The sequence below is a fragment of the Neomonachus schauinslandi genome, chromosome 2 (assembly GCF_002201575.2).
Source record: "Neomonachus schauinslandi chromosome 2, ASM220157v2, whole genome shotgun sequence".
NCBI classification, from domain to species: domain Eukaryota; kingdom Metazoa; phylum Chordata; class Mammalia; order Carnivora; family Phocidae; genus Neomonachus; species Neomonachus schauinslandi.
Window position 1 is genome coordinate 140,457,976 of NC_058404.1, and position 20,223 is coordinate 140,478,198.

General features: G+C 35.1%; 1 protein-coding gene across 2 annotated transcripts in view; it reads right to left on the reverse strand.

Moving 5' to 3' along the window:
• BMP2K (BMP2 inducible kinase) overlaps positions 1–20,223 on the reverse strand; it is a 129,011-nt gene that overhangs the window by 63,405 nt on the left and 45,383 nt on the right. For both annotated transcript variants that reach the window (XM_021702437.2, XM_021702439.2), the window contains exons 2-5: positions 13,358–13,476; positions 10,151–10,256; positions 4,038–4,180; positions 2,160–2,281 (exon numbers count right to left, since the gene is read on the reverse strand). In XM_021702437.2, the coding sequence (XP_021558112.2) occupies positions 2,160–2,281; positions 4,038–4,180; positions 10,151–10,256; positions 13,358–13,476 (490 nt within the window). The remainder of the gene's footprint in view (positions 1–2,159; positions 2,282–4,037; positions 4,181–10,150; positions 10,257–13,357; positions 13,477–20,223) is intronic.

Sequence of the window (20,223 nt, forward strand, 5' to 3'; positions counted from 1 at the left end):
GGGTTTCCCTCCATAAAGGTTTGACAATTCGGGGGTTTTTTAAAAAAATTTTTAAAAACCGGAAAAAAAAAAATAAAATGGGGGGGAAAAAAAAAAAAAAAAAAAAAAAAAAAAGATAGATAGATAGATACTACATTGTTTCTATATAAAATACTACAAAAACTTTTAGTTTCAATAACATTATATAGAAATAATACTATTTTTAAAAAGCTCAATAAAAGTCCATAAAGATTTAACAATACAAAGCATCTACATACACATTTTTATTCAACAAGTGCAATAGCATCTCTAATGATATAAAAACTTAATTTTCTTTAATAAAAAATCATAAAGACAATGGATTGAAAATATAGTTTTCCTTGAATTTATTTTAAATAATATAATTTGACTCTAAAATTATTCTTATCAAAATATTTAGTCTATTAATTTAAAAGCAAAATCGCTACCCTCTCAAAAAATTAATTTATATGTTTATTAAGGAGTTTGTTTTTATGGACTGTAACATAATTCCTGGCACATAGTAGTAAATCTCCTTTAGGTTTGTTTATATCATTGTTGTTTTAAAAGTAACCTAGTTGCCATAATTCTAACTACACTAATTAAGAACACTTCTAGAACTGACTGTCATCATAAGCTATTTGGAATTAAAAGATACTGTGAGAAAATATTTACCAATATAAAAATTCTAAATCCACTATGAACAGAATACTTTAGTGAAGTAGTACTCAATTTTATGGCAGAAATTATTAGACAATGGAAGGAATTCCTGTATCATGGCATAATTTAAGATCAATTTTGAGTGTTGATATGTTTCATTTTATATGAAATATCTTAAGGCTCAACATTCTATCATCTTATTTTTCAAAATTATCCTGACTGGTGAGACACTACAGAGGAGCAACCTGAGAAACCAGGAAAGAAACTGCATGAGGGCAGAACTTCTGTTCACTGCTATACTGCAGACTGCAGCACCAACAACAGTGTCCACTGCATTGTAGGCCCTGAATAAACACCTATCAACTGAATAAATGGTTAGACCATTAACTCCTCAATTGAGCCACAAAGCAAAAGAGCTCCTCATGAGCCTGCATTTATCACTACTGCAAAATTCTACTAAACCTTAACTATACTTCAAATTCAACAGCAAGAAATGAAACTTTCAGCAAGTCAGAGATCCTAAAGCTGGCATTATATATCATGACCCAATAATTTTTTAATTTTATATATATATCCGCAAGAAGCCAATTCAATAATTTGTTCTTGTGTTCTTCAGGACATTTATATGTTTACTAAGGAGTTAAGTTTTATGGAATCTAATATAATCATCATAGGCTAAGTTTCCTTAGTAGCAATACATAGTCTAGAAACCCACAGTGTTATACATATGGGCCACAGTAAGATCAGCTCTCCTTGAGTCATTTCAAAATGTATACTGAAGTTCAAATGATAGCACTTAGTCTTAAACAATTGAGAATTTGTGAGGGAGTGAAGAAAGGCAACTTAGAAAAGACAACTACGCAGAAATTGCTATTCTCAAAGATCTTTGGGCATTCCGTATCATTTTACTAAGGTAATCTAAGATTTACAAACAGTTCTATTTTCTAAAACTAGAAAACAGAAAAGTCAGGGAAAAGTACTTACAGGTACTCTAGCAACCACAGAAAGTACAAAATTAAGAAAATATAAGCAGATATGACATATTTCTACCAGAGAGCTTTCTAACACACTATCACAGAGTAACATGTTTTCCACACAGTTTTCAATACATTAAGAAGTCAATCTTCCTCATTTTAAATATGAAGTAAAAACTTAGCTTTCAAATAATTTAATGTTTTTCCTAACAAGCACAATCCTCAGTATTAGTAAAAACAAAGATGTTTAACTGAACAACAATCACTTAAAACTCCCTTTAATGATTCCACAAATTACTATAGCTTAACAAATTTCTTGATAAATATATTTACAACGTACATGAAAAACCTGTATGCACGATAAAATATATTTTCTACTGAGCTAGAGCAGACATAAATTAGTCAAAGTCACAGAAATATTTTGAAGAAATCTATAAATCAAACACCTAAAATTTGTATTAGGAGAAGTGGTCCACAGACTGAACTAAAATTCCCATGAAACAAAGCACAATAAAGACAGAAACTTACTTTTTAATTTCTTCTTCTACAAGATTAACTCCATCTTTTTGAGGATTAAGAAATTTATTCGTGGCACTGCCAAAGTCACAAAGTACATAGTTTCCACTATCATTCAACAAAATATTTTCTACCTTCAGAAAAAATAAATAATTAGTATTTTCAAAGTGAATTTTATTTTTATAACCATGTTTTTATAAAATAAACATTGAAAGGTTTGTGTCATATATACACAGAGACAGGAGTAAGATAAATTATGAGGAAGGACAAAAGAATCAGACCAAAAATATACCTGACTATGTCTACTGTTTCTCTTATTAAGAACAGAGAAATGCTTTTCCCATCCCAGGATGATTTTTGCAGGGGCCAAGAAGCCCTAAATCCTCTTTAAACCTCTTCTATGAAAAAAAGAAGAACTAGCAGCAGTCCAAGTCTATCTATACTGTACCTCCATTTTTATCATTTTCTGACACTTCAGCTTATCTATAGACAAGTAACAAAGACTATTAAAATTCTACCTGATTGACTTCTAATTCCATTTTATTCTACAATGCTCCACTAAAAAACACAGTTTTGACTTTACGTGTTAAAGTTATACCGAATTATTCGGGAAAATGTAAACACTGCATATTCAAAACAACTAAAATGAACTACACTGTTTATCCAAATTAAAGGACAGAAGTCTGCAGGCATGCATTTCAATTTTGGCTTAATTTACATCATATTACTGTAGGTTTCCCTAGATGATATTTTCATGGTTAACAACCTACATTTTAAATGACACCTTCTATTCTCTTGTATCTTAAGAGAATTTTATTATCACCTTTCATAAATTTTGTATAATCAGTCAGAATTGGGATTCATTCCTTCATTAAATATTTATTGAGACCCTGGCTATGTGCCAGGCACCATTGCAAATACTTGGATATATCACTACAAAAGAGAAAAATCCCTGCCCACATGGAGTTTACACTCCAGTGGAAGAGAACAGAAAGTAAACAATAAGCACAACACATAAGCAAATTATATAGTACCTTACAAGGTATCAAGTGATAATACAAGATACAGCAGGGTAAAGAGCAGAAATGTTAGGCTGTAACTATAAATAAGGTGTGTAAGACAGAACTCACTGAGAGAGTTAATCTGAGCAGACTTGAAGCGGGGTGAAAGTTTAGCCATGGGATATCTGGGCATATAGCATTTTGGTAAGAGAAATTTTTATAATCTTAGTGTTTGTGGGCGTCAAAGAAGACACCTATGGTTTTAAATAATGTATGTAATGATATCTTGAGAAATATGATACCAGGAACTTTTAAATCCTCTTTGGGGACTTTTTCCAATGTAACAAGTGGGTACCCTACACAAGAGATCAGAGCCCACAAAAAGCTAAGATAAAATGACCTTAAAGACAATCACCACCAAATTATAGTAAATTATAGAAAACTACAGTGAATCATAAATAAGTGAGTAAAAAGACCCATTCAAGTTTGCCTCCAAAATCTCTGGAAAACATCCTGATGCTTAATATGGATTACAGGAAATAGGAGGAGAGCTGAACTGGACGAGAACAGTGTGGAAGGACACTCAACCTACATCAGTGAAGTTCACATTTTTGCTCATGTGAAACCTTTTTAAAAAGCCTACTAGGTACAACAGAAGCAGAGTGGAGGGCACAACATTCACTTCTACAGCCTAACTAGAAGCCCTCAGGGTCATGGAAAGCACAATTTCTATTCTACAGTCTTTACATGGCCTCAGGAAATGAAGCCTGGGACAGAGAGACCCTTCTCAGTGCCGGTAATAAAACCTAGTATAGATGAAGATAGTCAAAGAACATTTTAATGCTGAAGTTTAAAATGTATTCATCCATAAGTAGTCTAAAATTCCTACCTTCAGATCCCGGTGAATTATTGGAGTCTTACACTGATGCAATCTGGCAACAGCTTCACAGGTATCACAGAATATCCGTAACACTTCTGCTTCCGTGAAACCTGTCTGCAGCTTCTTATTCATCTGATTCACTACCTGTCCAGCTAACCAAAAAAGTAATTTTGAGAAGAGATATTTTTAGTAAAAGAAGACTACCACAAAGAATTAAAGAAATTCCTGTATGGTCTCAGGTAACAGGGAATTGGCTTTTTCATAATGCTCATGTAAGGAGCCTTACTGTACCATATCATATTGACTCAAAGACATGCATTTTCATATTTTACATCTCTGAAATGAAAACATCTTTAGATGCTACTAGCCATTTTTTAAGATTTTAACATCTCTGAAATCAAGATATACTTTATAATTGATGGCATCATGGATTTGAAGAAACAGTTATTCAACCCTGCGCTAGCTATTGGATAAAGAGAGGTGAGCAAAAATAAAGTTTATATTATCATGGAATTTATAATCTAAAGGCATAGATAAACATTAAGCCATTACAAAAATAAACACATATAATTATATACAATAAAGATAATATGAGAGGAACCTAAATTTAAAAACCTCCTTGGTGAAGGAGGATGGGGAGGAGAGGGTGTCAGATGAGGTCTGTCTGGGGAAGTGATATTTATGTTGAGACTGTAGGATGATTAGGAACCAGCCAGGCAGAGATCTGTGAGAAAAGCATGCTAGCAACAGCAAGCAACATGCACAAAGGCCTCCAGTTTAGAAAAGAGCTTTAAAACTTTGAATAACTTAAAACCAATGTAGGTATGGTCTAAGAAGCAGAGAAGAGGTAAAGTGACATGAAAACTGACAAGACAGCTACCCATTAGCCATATTTTAGATTTATCTTGACAACCAGGGAAACTTCCTGATCTAGCTTTTTAAAGGATCTCCTTGATTATGAGGGAATCACAAGAGTGGAAATGGAGAGATGGGTTAAGATGCTTATGCTCTAAATTTCAGGCCCCCTGAAAAAGACAATGGGCAGAATAACTTACTAAACTCAAATAGTCACACCAATGAGCCCTGAGAGGATGATTATATATTACATATATCAAAATAATCAATAGTCTAATGACAATTCTAAATTATTAAGAAAAAGTTTACCATCATCTAAGAACACAAGTAAATATGTGATTCATTCAGAAAGCATTCTAATAAAAATCAAGTTTGGGAATTGCTAATTTGAAACTTTCCTTTAACAAAGTTGGACAAATGAACCTTTACTACTTTGTAATCTGCAAGAAGGTGCATACACACCTGTTCGTTTTATTATTACTGTCTAAACAGCATGCTCATGTATTTTCTCAGGCTGGGTTTCTTCTTAAAATTTTAAAGCAGAAAAGATATCAAATTTTACCTATCAATCCCCAATTTTCAGAACACTCAAGTATATTTGGTTGCAATTTATTCAGAGTATCTCAAGATTGAGGCACCTGACCAGGCAGCAATTTCCTCCATCCTTTTGTGTGTTAGACACGGAACTTGTTTTAACCAAAAATTAAACAGGATGAAAAGTGTTTTATTGGTGCTCACTCACATTCTTGAAATATCATTTCATAGCTGAAGAAATCATAACCTTGAACTCAATGTTTAATTCCTCTCCCAAACTTTCAATGTTGTAATGAGTAGAATAAATTTTAAACCAATGTTAATCCTCTTTCTGCCATTCAGAGGTCTTGAATCACAAAATATAAGTCCCCAGAAAAAGCTAACAGCTGTATTTGAGCTGCATTTCAAATGTTGAAACAAATAAAATTTCATTATGCAAAATCAAAGTCCCCTGAAAATTAAAGTTAAGATTATTCCAATGAGAAACAAAAGAACCAGATTCAGAAATCAAAAAAGGTATACTTGTATTTCTACTATCTCTATGAGAAAAATATCCCGAGGACAGCTTGATAGTGCCAGGGAAAAGGATGCGAAACATATAAAACAGAGCCACTCTAAACCCGGCAAACCCACCCTCATGTGAATGAGCCCAGTCAAAATGAACAGTGTCATTCCCACCAAGCTCAGTCTAGAACAGATGACCCACTGATACACAATAATCAATGATTGTTGTTCTAGGCTATTGACTTTTAGGATGTTTTGTTACTAAGCAAAAGCTAATAGGTATATTATCCACGGGAATTTCTGTCAAACACCTCCTGGAAATAAAAGCTCTCTCTTTCCCCTCTCTCACTCTGTTTTTTTGTTTTTGTTTTTTTTAAGTAGGCTCCACGCCCACCCCCCAGTGAGGAGTCCAACAAGGGGCTTGAACTCATGACCCTGAGACCAAGACCTGAGCTGAAATCAAGAGTCAGACGCTTAACCGACTGAGCTACCCACACACTCATAAGTTCTTTTCATACAGTAATGGAAATATATTCAAATTCAATTCTGATTTCTGGAAGTCTGATTTCTGGAAATCCTACCTAAAGCATGTAATCTCTCTTTAACCTATATACATCAGAGTATTAGCAAATTACGCAGTGTCAAATCTTGAACCTACAAAGATCTAATATTTATTACAAAAGATGACTGTAAACATTTGACACCTGAAACCATGATGGGGCATATCAGCTATATAATACATTCTTCTACATCCTGTACAGTTTTATCCCTATGTAATCAAAACCAATGTACCTGATCTATATTCGTAACATTGACTGCCTTACAAAAGTACCTTCATTCTTAAACAATTTTATGTAATATAATTAGCTTCTATAGAAGAAGTAAAGGGAAAGTAATTATTCTCCCATTCTCTACCCCTCCAACTCACTCCTCCCCCATGAAAAGAAAAGGAACTTATCTAATTGATTCATCTGAGGAAAAGGAACTGAGCATGCTCTATTCAGATCCTCCAGATTCCTTCTCTAGGATATAATTGCCCACTCAGAGGGTACATTCTGATCTACAGTACATGCAGTAAGCTTAACTGGTGAATTTGAAGAAAACTTCTAACATAAAAAAGAAGGCGTAATAACAAACAGAAAAAAAAAATCAGAAAAACAAAAACACAAGGAACAGAAGAAAACTTTTTAAAAACTATAATTAATAACTGCAGACAACAAAAGATTTGCACCTAAAACAAGAGCAAGGTGCATTTTAACAAAGAACAATGTTGAGAGAACAGAAAGAGTTCCTGGAAATTAAAAATAACATAGCAGAAATACCAAATTCTACAGAGGAGCTAAAAAAGATATATTTAAGGAATGTTCCCACCACAAGTAGAATTTTTAAAAAGAGAAGAAAAAGAGAGGAACAGGGAAAATGAAGGAGAGAAAAAAATTGAGTGCCCAGAAATAAAGATAGCAAAATTGACCCATAACCAAGGCAATATACTTGATATTTTAGAATGCTAGAGATAAAGATTCTAAGTGTCCATGGAAAAAAAGAGGTCACCTAAAAAAAACCTGAAGAATCATAATGCATCAGATTTCTCAAAAGCAGCAAACACTAGGGGAAAAAAAATGGAATAATGACTTCAAAATTCTAGATCAAAATTATTTCTAACCTACAACACTTTAGGCAGCCAAATTAACAATTAAATATGGATGTAGAATAAAAATATTTCTATATATGCAAGGTTTCAAAAATGTTTCTTTCCATAATTCATTATCAGAAAGCTAATGAAAAATGTACTCTATTCCAAGGAGGTAGTTAAAAACAAGGAGGGAGGCATGAGCAGTAGGGACTCCAAGATAGGAAGGCAAAGAGAATTCCCAGAATGACAGCTAAATGCTGTTCAAAATTAAACAGAACTGAAGTCTCCTGAAAGGATGTTTCTATGGAAGAAAAACTAAAATTGACACAAGTATTTAAATGTTTAAGCATACTGCATAAAGATTGACACTTCCATTGGGGAATGTGGGGCTAAAATACTAATATATATGGAGAAGGAAATTAGGCAAATAAAAAATGGAGTAATTATTAACTCCAGGAAAAAAATTTAAAAGTACAAGAAAGAAAATGTAATTACAGACTTACATATCACAGTTAAATGACAAAATAATTTAAACACCAATTATTAATTTAATCTAAAAACTAAGAATATACTACTCTCACAGTAAAATCCTCATCTTTACCTGGAGATACTATCTAAAACATAAAATCAGAGCTAGCAACTAGCAAACTTGCATTCAAGAGCCTCCTCATGCCCAGAATCACATACTTCCCCTGATTTTCTAAGTTCCCTCTTTTTCATACTCCAAGGATCTCATTAAAACTACAGACTCTCCTCTACATAATGAAGTGTAGAAATATGGAATAAATATGAGGAGACATATCTTAAGGATTTTTAAAGTGAATGCCTCTGAGGAGAGGGATGGGGCAAGATAATGATTTAGACACAGCTTAACAGAACTCTTTGACTTTTTAAAACTTATATATGAATTACTTTGATAATAAAAATTTCATGTGAATCAGCTTGCTAATTCAAACCAGATTAAAAAATTTTTTTTAATTTCTTAAAACGCAAAAGCATGCCTTCCTCAAAATATAGCTCAGGTCACTTTAAAATTTGTCCCCTGGAGCATCTGGGTACCTCATTAGGCGAACAGCTCCTGATTTTGACTTAGGTCATGATCTCATGGTCATGATCTCCTCATGACTCTCTCTCTCAAATAAATAAATAAATCTTTAAAAAATTAAAATTAAAAAATAAAATTTGTCCCCTAAAAACTGAAATTCACTTGGTTTCCCTTTTAAAATGTCTTCTGGATGACTAAATTAAACTCATCCAAGGTTATGATTATGCCAGATTCAATTATCTTTAAACAAATAGCCAAGGGCTATCTTTACAAGTAACAAGGGCTACTCTACCCAGCTAAGAACACCACAAATGCTGGAACTCAGGAAAGTGGAGTAAAGAACATCAATATCTTCTCCTTAAAGAGATCACAATGTTTTACAGTATGAAATATAAATAAGAGAAAACAACAAGGAAAACATCTAATTTTTTTATGTTATATGTGGAAATAACTTACAAGTGTATCATAATAGATATTATAATACTGATTCACTTCATTTTCCCCTATCCTTCCCTCCTTACAAAACTAGAGTAAATGAAACTATATTTTCTCCACCACCACCACCATCTTCCTCCTCCTCCATCATTCAGGAAATGACAAGTGTTTCTAATATCATAATTAAAAATCATAACTGTCTTAAGAGAATCTAAATATAAACCAAGGCTCCTCACAGCCCAAAATGCCAGATACAGTCTGATTTAAAAAAAAAAAAGCAAGTTTGCAGGAAATGACTTAATTGCCCCCTTCAAACACATTAAATTAAAAAGTTTTAAAAGGGCGCCTGGGTGGCTCAGTTGGTTAAGCGACTGCCTTCGGCTCAGGTCATGATCCTGGAGTCCCGGGATCGAGTCCCACATCAGGCTCCCTGCTCAGCGGGGAGTCTGCTTCTCCCTCTGACTCTCCTCCCTCTCATGCTCTCTGTCTCTCATTCTCTCTCTCTCAAATAAATAAATAAAATCTTTAAAAAAAATAAAAAATAAAAAATAATAAAAAGTTTTAAAATTATTATTATTAAGGCATACTATACCAGTAAATTTCTTTGAAATACCATAAGAGATCCAAATAAAATACAGTTTTTAACCTTCTGATATTTATAAAAGAACCCCAAAAGACTATGTAAGTTTATAAATATTACAGATCAAAATGCATCTAAATTTATTATATTTAATAATATTGAATATTAACATGATAGAGTGCTGGAAAAAATCTTATAACACTAATATTGATAAATTATGCTCTTCTTTGTTGGACTATAAAAGAAACATATAGGGAGGATGATGTGTAACTGCTCTTCACCTGCTTCGATTTCTTGTTTTAAACCAACAGCACTTTTCTAAATTGTCCTTTATATGTTCCTATCATCACTACAGCAAGGATGACTAGATTTTAAGTATTCTTCACAGCGTTCCTTAATTAGATAATTAAAGCTAAGATTACAATAAGTGTCTAGAATCAGGTGACAGCTGCCCTAGGAGAAACCAAAACACCTAGGAAACCATTTTAAGGGCAATTTTTTTTTTCAGTATAAAACAAATACAGAAAAATACTTACCTCGACAATATTCCATTAAGATAAGCACTTCCCATACATTATCACTAATTGAATTAACAGCACAGTCCAAATAACTCACAATATTTTTGTGACCAGACAGCTCTTTCTGAAAAATAATAGTTGAAAAACATACATTTTAAAGCTCTATTAGCAATGTTTTGAAGCCTAAATTAATATAAAGAATTTCAAAGAGTAAATTAAGCATAAGTATGGAATCTGACATATTTCAAAAAGGTTTCTACAGTTTCAATGAAAAGTTTACTTACATGTGGATGAACACTAATTTTTAAATTCAATCAGGAAGAAAGAGATAGTTCACTCAAAACCAATAGTATCCAAAAGTGTGCAAGATAGTCCTTTGGGACTCAAGAATATAATATCAGAACTTTTATTTTTAGCTAAAAAATTTTTTTTAATTAAGCTCTAATATTTATGAACTAACAATTATACTCTCATTTGTTTGTTTTTCCTGCAACATACTGCAATTTATGTGTACCTAGTTAAGTGGATTTATGAATGTATATACTTTAAATAACCTACAAAATGAACAAGTGGCTAAAAAAATTTCTATTAAGAAACCATAGGTTAAAGATAATACTAATAATACAAGTAGAAAGAAATAAGAAAAAAATGGCAAATCTGACACTTTTGTTCCTGGTACAAGATAATGATCAGCATGTGATGAGGTTAAAAATAATCATCTAATTAGGTCGGTCTAGAAATTAAAAAACAATTATCAACAACGTTTTTTAAAATAAATTTACATCCACTATCATTAATAATAAACCCAATTTTAACTGTAATTTGGCAGCTGAACATGTGAATAATTCATAAACACATAAATATAATGGTAGATGGGCAACAAAAAAATTTGAAAGACCACTGTTCTAAAGAGCTAATCTCCCTAAATTCTGTGTTCAAAAGCACAGAATTTAAGTGTTGCTGCTACTGATAATGACCATATTTTACATATCAAAATTACACAATTTCTATTGAAAGAAAGAATTATGGTACAACAGTACCATACCTAGACTCAAGTTTGAGAACTTAGTCTAAGAACCCCTATTATCTTGGGGTAAATCTCTTCACCCTTTTGACTAAAAGCTTTCTAAAAAGCTTTTAAAAGCCAAGTCTCAAAGCCTAATCAACTCTAGTCTAATTAGGGAATGGGGAGAATAAAAGCAAAATGAGTTAAGTCATGTTGTATAAATGTACCTATCTCTGAACAAAAGGGATCAAAACGTGTTGATAAAGATGTTAATATAAAATAGGAAATCTCTAAGCAACTGAATAAGAAGGAATGATATTAACAAGTGTTTACATGGATGTGGAAAAACTGGAATTCCCATACATTGCTGGTGTGAACATAAAATGGTTCAGCTGCTATAGAAAACAGTTTAGTGGTTCCTAAAAAAGTTAAACACAGAATTACCATAACCCAGCAATTCCACTCCTAAATATAAACCCAAAAAACTGAAAACAAATACATATACACACATATTCATAGCAGCAGTATTCACAACGGCCAAAAAGTAGGAACAGCCCAAACGTCCATCAATGGTTTTTTAAAAAAGTCCATCAACAGATGAATAAACAAATTGTGATAGATAGATGCACACATACCATGTGGATGAACCTCAAAAACATGCTAAGTGAAAGAAGCCAGACACAAAAGGTGACATATTGCATGACTCCATGTACATGAAATATCCAGAATAGCTAAATCCACAGAGACATAACACAATGGGTGGTTGCCAGGGTCTAGAACAAGGTAGGAATGGGAGCAACTGCTAACTGGGCAGGGGATTTCCTTTTGCAGTGATGAAAAGGTTCAGAACTAGATAGAGGTGGTGACTGCACAACATCATGAATGCAATAAATGCCCAAACTGTTCGCTTTAAAAGAGCTGATTTTAATAAATAAATAAATAACGAAATACATAAAATAGCTGATTTTACATTATGCAATTTCACTTCAATAAAACAGAAATTTTAAATATATATTAGCACTTGATAAACAGTAGATGAGAGCAGGAAGAAAACAGAAGAAAAAGAGAAGGGGAGGAGGAAGAGAAAGAAGAGGTGGAGGAAGAGGAGGAGGAAGGAGAGAAGAAGAAAGAAGAGGTGGAGGGAGGAGGGAAGAAGAGAGAAAGGAAGAAGACTGGGGGAAGAAGTCCAGAAGAATAGGAGGAAGGAAAAGAGGAGGAGAAAGAAGATGTGGAAGAAAAGGTTGAGGAAGAAGGGGAGGAGGGAGAGAGGAGGAGAAAGAAGTAGAGGAAGTGGGGGAAAGATGGGGGGAGAAAGGAGAAGAAGAAGAGGAAGAAGAAGAGGTGGAGGAAGAGGAAAAGGAGGAAGAGGAGGAGGAAGAAGAAGAAGAGGTGGAGGAAAAGGGAGAGGAAGAGGAAAAGTAAGAAAAGGAAGAATAAGGGAGAAGGAAGAGGAGAAAAACAAGAAGAAGCCATCCAGAGCACTGAGAAAAAGATACCCTAGAAAAAAAGAAAATTTTTATTTTGTACTTTTTTTAACTGTTTAACCAAGTTACTGAAATTTCTTTAATAACCTATTAAAGTATTTTTTACTTTTCCTAATATTTAAAAAGAATTTTTCCCTTATTGAAGGTTATCCTTCCATATATTGCAGAGTACATCCCCCAAAAAAGTAATAACAACAATAAACTTTACAGCATGATTTTAAAAATGAAAAGCAAAACAAATTGTTGTTGAAGACAAATACATTACACTGAATGTATTACTAAACACCATGGGAAAGGTAAACACCAAATTCAGGACAATGGTTTCTTTCTGAATGAGAACAGTACAGGGATACAGCTAGGAAGGAATCTACAGAAGGCTTCAATTATATCTGTAAGATTTTAATTCTTAAGTTGGGTAGTGCATAAAGTGGTATTTATTACATAATTCTCTAATTTTTCTATTCTCAAAATATTCCATAATTAAAATGTATTTTAAAAAAGGGGAAAAAGAAAAAGCAGAGTAGTCTGCCCCTTCAACTACAGTAAGGAAGAGAAGGTAAAGGAGGACGAGTTGACTATATTTAGCCCTAAGTAGGACTATAAAGAATGCACTTCAAAGGTTTTCTAGACGTGAATAAGCCAATAAGCAGCTTGCCTAAAAGCTGGTTAATGTTATAGTGCAAAACCAAAAGAAAATACACCAAATTTTTCAAATGGAATTACTCTTTCACTTACCATAATTGTAATTTCCCTTTTACAAATGTTGAGGTCTGGCATGTTATTGACATACATTCGTTTCAATGCATGGCGGATTCCACCATGTGTCCGCACCAGGAAAACCGTGGAGAATCCACCTAGAAGAACAAGCATCGATTAATTACAAAGAATCAGAAACTACTATCAAAATGATGTAGTATCACTGAGGAGCTTAATCTCAAGACAAAAATAACAGCAAGACAAAAATAATAGCAAGCAACTATTTTATTAGATTAAAAGCCAAAACACTGGCTTCCTATGACAATCACAAAGTAGCACATAGAAAATAACATGCTTCTCAAATAAGTATGCTTCTCTTTTAAAGGTTAAAATACTAAAATTTCATTTTGCCTTGTACGTAACATGTGGAAAATGTCACTACATAACTGCATTACTATAGTTTGGCACATATAGTGATTGTCTCCCCACGAGCCTCCCCCTCTCTGTGATAACAAAACACTGATGTTATTTGAGATATCAACAGGATCAGATGGGTGTGTTCCCCTCCAGTTCCAGGGGATGAACCAACGCTGTTATACGACGATAATGAATCTCATTTCCTCTTGTCAGTATCTGATTTAGGACTGGATATGTAACCAATTTTGCTATGGGACATAAGGGAAAATTGGCTGGGTACTGTAGGGAAAGACTGTCCACCCAGAAAAAAAGAGAGACTTGTGAAGAACACCATGCTCTTCTGTTGGCTTTTGGATTTTGTTATATATGAATATGATGTTTAGACCTACTGCAGCTATCTGTGGCCATGATGGACCAGATAGGGCCATGATGGACCAACAGGGTCAGAGCAAAAATGACCCAGAACACTGACATAGTTAGGCTACTTAATTAGACAACTCTGGAACCACCTCCTTCCAAAAGTCTTTTTTTTTTTTTTAAGATTTTATTTATTTGACAGAGAGAGAGAGAGAGCAGCAGAGGGGAGAGGCAGAGGGAGGGAGAGAGGCAGAGGGAGAGGGAGAGGCAGAGGGAGAGGGAGAAGCAGACTCCCCGCTGAGCAGGGAGCCTGATGCAGGGCTCCATCCCAGGACCCTGAGATCATGATCTGAGCTGAAGGCAGACGCTTAACCGACTGAGTTACCCAGGCGCCCCCTCCTTCCAGAAGTCTTACATGATATAAATGTCCTCATTATTTATGCCACAGTTATTTGGACAGTCTGTTAACTGCATTTGAGAAAGCAAATCCAAAACACATTGCTAGGTATTCTCAAGAACAATTACTCTGTCACATCTAAACAAAGACTTCCACCTGAAGTCTTTAAAGCTCATCCTGGCAAAGGATATTACATTGCTTAATGTAGTTTAAAACAAAAAATGGTGTGTCACTTTTATCAGTTTGATAGCCCTTATAAAGCAGCATCCTGAGCAATGATAAGGCATCTGCACTCTGATTCAATGCAAAACAGTCAAAGGAAAAGTAAACTATTGGGGATAAATGACAGGGGGGAAAAGAGTTCCTAAGACACTCCAGAATCAGTATGGATTCAATCCAGGGTCTTCATATCCCACAACTGCAATTACAAGAAACTGTAAAACTCCTACCTTGTAGAATTGGATTTCCACATATACAATGTAGGGGAAATCAAATCACCCAACTCACAAGGGGGTTACCAGGAAAGAAAAAGATGATATTCGGGAAAGTCACTTGAAGTAAAAGCTCTAACAATGCAGGGAATTTTTTTAAAAGAAGTTCACTTAGCATTAGTTTCATATGTAAACATTAAGAAATTAGTAGCACTAATAAAGTACTACTTCAACCATTCAAATTTCATTTAAAAAAATTTAAAGAAAATGCTAAAAGTTAGGTCTAGATATAGAGGTAGTATGAGTATAGGTCAAGATAAATTATTTAACAGCATTCATTTTGAGATATTTTTCTAGAGATTCCCCTAGAACAATGCTTCCCAAATACAGCTATGTATCAGAATTGCCTGTTGAGCTGGTAACAGAGAGAGAGAGAGAATGAATTTATCTTGAATGGTTTTCCAAGTTCTGACCCAAGTCTGAATCAGAAAGCCTCAGTCAGGCCGTGTGTGTGTGTGTGTGTGCACGCGCACGTGTGTGTGTGTGTGTGTATCCCCCTACACTTTATATAATTCTACTTGTGTATATGTTCTTATAAATACATAATAATGTAAACTGGTTATTAACTGGGGGAACGGGGAGCAGTCTCCCAGTTGGTTCTGATGTACACCCTAGCTAAGTATCCACTGAATCACAGATAAAGTTCCCAGAGGAGTCATGGATCCTATATATCCATTCTCAACCACCCACAAAACAAAGTAACTTTATGCCCATGAATTAGGGAACTAGGGAAAAAATTTTAAGTTTCCTTCATAAAACCCCTAGTCCTAAAAGTTTAAGTTTGCTAATTTCACTAATCCGAAATTAGACCTAAATCCAGCCAGATGTTAAATTTTCTAAATAGAGAGATAATGTGTTCATCAACTGTGATTTATACCTAAACAAGGTAAATAATGGTCATTAATAGTGCCTGCCTTGAGAATGAAAGGGAATAATTCATTTGTGTTTCTCCAAATACTATATTTTCCAGCAATTTCTGATAATTAATTAGCTAATATTATTTGTTTGAAGAATGCATTTAGTGGTAATTAGTGAAGACATTATAGTAATCCAAGAAAGGAGTATCATCTGCTTGCCACCAACCCATATCTACCAAATTCTTCAACACATATTTTTCCTCAGAGAAGTCTTTCATGACCAATCCAATTCATGCTCATCATTCATCACTCCCTCAGAATTTTTGTCTAGAGTTTTGACTACATTATCATGTAGTCACTTATCATCAGCACAGAGTTGGCTTGACCTTCTCAACTCACCGCATACATTTACATAAGATTACTGGCAGTTAACCACAAATTCCCCTTATTATATATTTCTATGTCCAATTCAATATATTGTTCAAGTCCAAGCAAAGGCACAGTTGTTAATTAAAGCTATATTTATAATTCCAAATATAGGGCTATGAGGGTATTATAAAGCATTCCAAATGTGCCCCAAATCCCAAGAAAATAAAAGAACTAATGACATATTGGTCTGACAGAGTAAAATGGGAAATAAATGTGTATTTATGCAAGTTAACATGAGAAGGAAAATTACTAGTATCTTTTATAATCTATAAATCATATAATATAGGCATTCCTTCCCATTTGTGGGTATATATTCTGAAAAGCAATGATTATCAGCCTCGCCCCATTTGTTTCCAGGGTAAGACATGCGGTTCACATGTGCAACCACTGCACAGGTGGCCAAATTTAAGTATCACCTCTTTTCTCCCCAACCCAACACAAAAAGTAATCATATTTAAATGAAGGAGTGGCTTGAAGCCAACCTAAATCTGTTTCAGTTAACAGTATTAAAATAATGACAATGTAGCTGGTACCTGACTGAATACCACCTTGGAAAGCACTGCTCTAGAGGTGCCAGGTGTCCTTGGTAATTGTGTATTTCTACACACTGACTTTTCTTCCTGATTAACCATTCCTCCTATTAAAAGCCATTATTTTTTCATGCTTTCATTTGTCTAACTTTTAATTTACTGATGGTGCATATATTTGTAACTCTCCTCAAATGTGTTCAGAAAGATAACATGAAAAAAGGAAAACATGAATGACAGAACCAGTTTCTTTCTTTATTCTCCCTGCACTTCCTCTGGTACAGATGTTAATTTACCAACTAGAAGTACCCCAAGGAGTAGAAATTCATCAGGAACAAAATAATCCTGAGAACACCACTAAGTAGTCCACTGGGTTAAGTGAACAAGAAAGCAAGGACCTCGGGACACCTGGGTGGCTCAGTCGGTTAAGCATCTGCCTTCAGCTCAGGTCATGATCTCAGGGTCCTGGAATCGAGCCCCACATGGGGCTGCCTGCTCACAGGGAGGCTGCTTCTCCCTCTCTTCCCCACTTGTGCTTTCTCTCGCTCTCTCTCTCTTAAATAAATAAATAAATCTTTAAAAAAAAGAAAGGACCTGGATTAAGATATTAGTTTTATATTGTAATCAACCTGAGATAAATCATAATGAACAATCCTCCATTTAATCTCAAGTGTCAGCTGCCCAGGAAATCCTCCAATTACCTTATACTGATAAAGTTTGTTTTTAAGGTAATTTTTACATAGGTTTTATCAGATAATACTTACACAAGTGTCTGGTTTAAAACATAGATACCAGGGCGCCTGGGTGGCACAGTCGGTTAAGCGTCCAACTCTTGGTTTCAGCTCAGGTCCTGATCTCAGGGTTGTGAGACCGAGCCCCAAAAGGGTTCCGCACTCAGCACAGAGTTGGCTTGACCCTCTCTCCCTCTCCCTCCAAAACCACACGTATGCATGCTCCCTTTCTCTCTCAAATAAATAAATCTTTAAATAAAATAAAAAATAAAACATAGATACCCATATACAAGGTTTAGCCTTCCTCCTTCCACACCTTTTTTGACGAAAATAGAATCATCTCCAGGGACTACAACAACACATGGCTTAACTCATCATTTTTAATAGTTGCATAGTATACTATACCATGTAAATGCCATAATTTGATCATCTCCAAAGTGATGGTCATTCAGGTTAGGCTGGTGTTTTATTTATCTGTCTCTTGCCATTACGGACAATGAAGGTTGCATTAAACACCCTTGTACAATCATTCTTAAAGACTGGTGCTTTTGTTCCTGTGGCATGGATTTCCAAGGTAAGTCCACCAAAGGAAAAATACATTTCAGATTCAATACTGCCAGGCTAGACCCAAAAAGGCTGTGGCAAATTCAACCAGCAACCTAAGGGCCAGTTTTCTCACATGTTCACCAGGACACTTAAAACTTTGCCAATTTGATAAGACTCAAGGCTCTGTTATTTCTATCTTGCATTCCTCTCATTACCAGTGAAATTGAGCATCTTTACCTCTTTTTGCTGGCCATTTATATCCCCTCTTCTGAGACTTGCCTTCCTATCACTGGTCCCTTTTTCTAAAGAGTTACCTTTTTCTTTCAACCACAGGAGAGCATTATAGAACTCTCTTAACATACAAAAGTTGTATCTATTTGGTCTATCACTTATTCCATTCGGTATATGATGGCCTATTTTGCAAATTCAAAAACACAGGTTTAATAATTTTATGAACGTAAAAAACAGCATGCCAGGACACACACCAAAGCTTGAAAGAGGAACTTAATTTTTTTTTCTTTTTTTTAAAGATTTTATTTATTTGACAGAGAGAGAGTAAGAGAGCACAAGCAGGGAGAGCAGCAGAGGGAGAGGAAGAAGCAGGATCCCCGCTGAGTAGGGAGCCCAAAGTGGGGCTCAGTCCCAGGACCCTGGGATCATGACCTGAGCCCAACGCAGACGCTCAACCGACTGAGCCACCCAGGCACCCCTAATTTTTTCTTTATATGCCATTGTAGTATTGGCTGTTATACAGGGTGTGTGTTTTATTGGAAATTTTTAGAGAAATAATGTAGAATACTTTTTTTTTTAAAGATTTTATTTATTTATTTGACAGAGAGAGACACAGCGAGAGAGGGAACACAAGCAGGGGGAGGGGGAGAGGGAGAAGCAGGCTTCCCGCGGAGCAGGGAGCCCGATGCAGGGCTTGATCCCAGGACCCTGGGATCCTGACCTGAGCCAAAGGCAGATGCTTAACGACTGAGCCACCCAGGTGCCCCAAGAATACTTCTTTTAAATGAATGCGAAAAGAACTCATCAACTTAAAAACAGATATAGGAAAAGTACTTTCCACTGCTATACAGTAAAAGCAGCATACAAAAGCAAGTCACACAAAGTCAAGATATTTCCAATTAATATATCATGGTCTCAACAGAAGCATCTCCGACTATACTCCTCCATAACAAAAATAAAAGGATTTTTTTTTTAAAGATTTTATTTATTTATTTATTTGACAGAGAGAGATAACAAGAACAGGAACACAAGCACGGGGAGTGGGAGAGGGAGAAACAGGCCTCCCACCGAGCAAGGAGCCCGATACGGGGCTTGATCCCAGGACCCCGGGATCATGACTTGAGCCGAAGGCAGACGCTTAACGACTGAGCCACCTAGGCGCCCCTAAAAGGATTTTTAAAGGCATAAATCCATAAGGTCCAAGAGAATGAAAGAGACAAGACATGCCAACAAAATTTTGTAAGATGAAAAACTTAGGGACACACGGTACAGGATTAAACAGAACAGGGAAAGACCACACCAAGCATCTGATTAGGAGAGGGAAGGAGCAAGGATGAGCAAGAAGCAAGCCTAGTCTAATGGCATAAACCTGAAAAACTAAAGAATTACGGGGGCCCTTTGAATGCAGGGAGAGCAATGAGAAAATAGGAAGACTGGCTTAAAGTCTTCATAAAAGCATCAGACCTCTAGATTCCCTACCCCATTCCTCATAGTCAAGCCAACACCAACCCCCAGGCAGGGTGAGTTAAACCAGCAGTAATCTGGGACACCAGACACCATTTGTAGGCATGGGGACAGGAGGGGAAGGAAAGGTGTAGTCCTAAAAACAGGAGAATTAAATAAAAGTCTACACACTGAAAAGAGAATCTCCACCTCAATCCAAGACCACTGTTCAGCTACAAGAACCAGACAAACAGAGTGCATCCTAATCACAACAAAGAAGTTCTCTTCTTGGAAACTGGATAAAAAAAAAATACAGATACTGAAATTTGGGAGTCACAGAATGAAAACAAAGTGGCTTTCTGACTCATCACATTGAAGTGAAGCCTGAATCTAGAAACCCTTATAATTTACACAAAGCCCTTCCAATCATCACTTTAAAGAGTCTCACTCTTTAAAAAAAAAAAAAAAAGGCAAAAAAC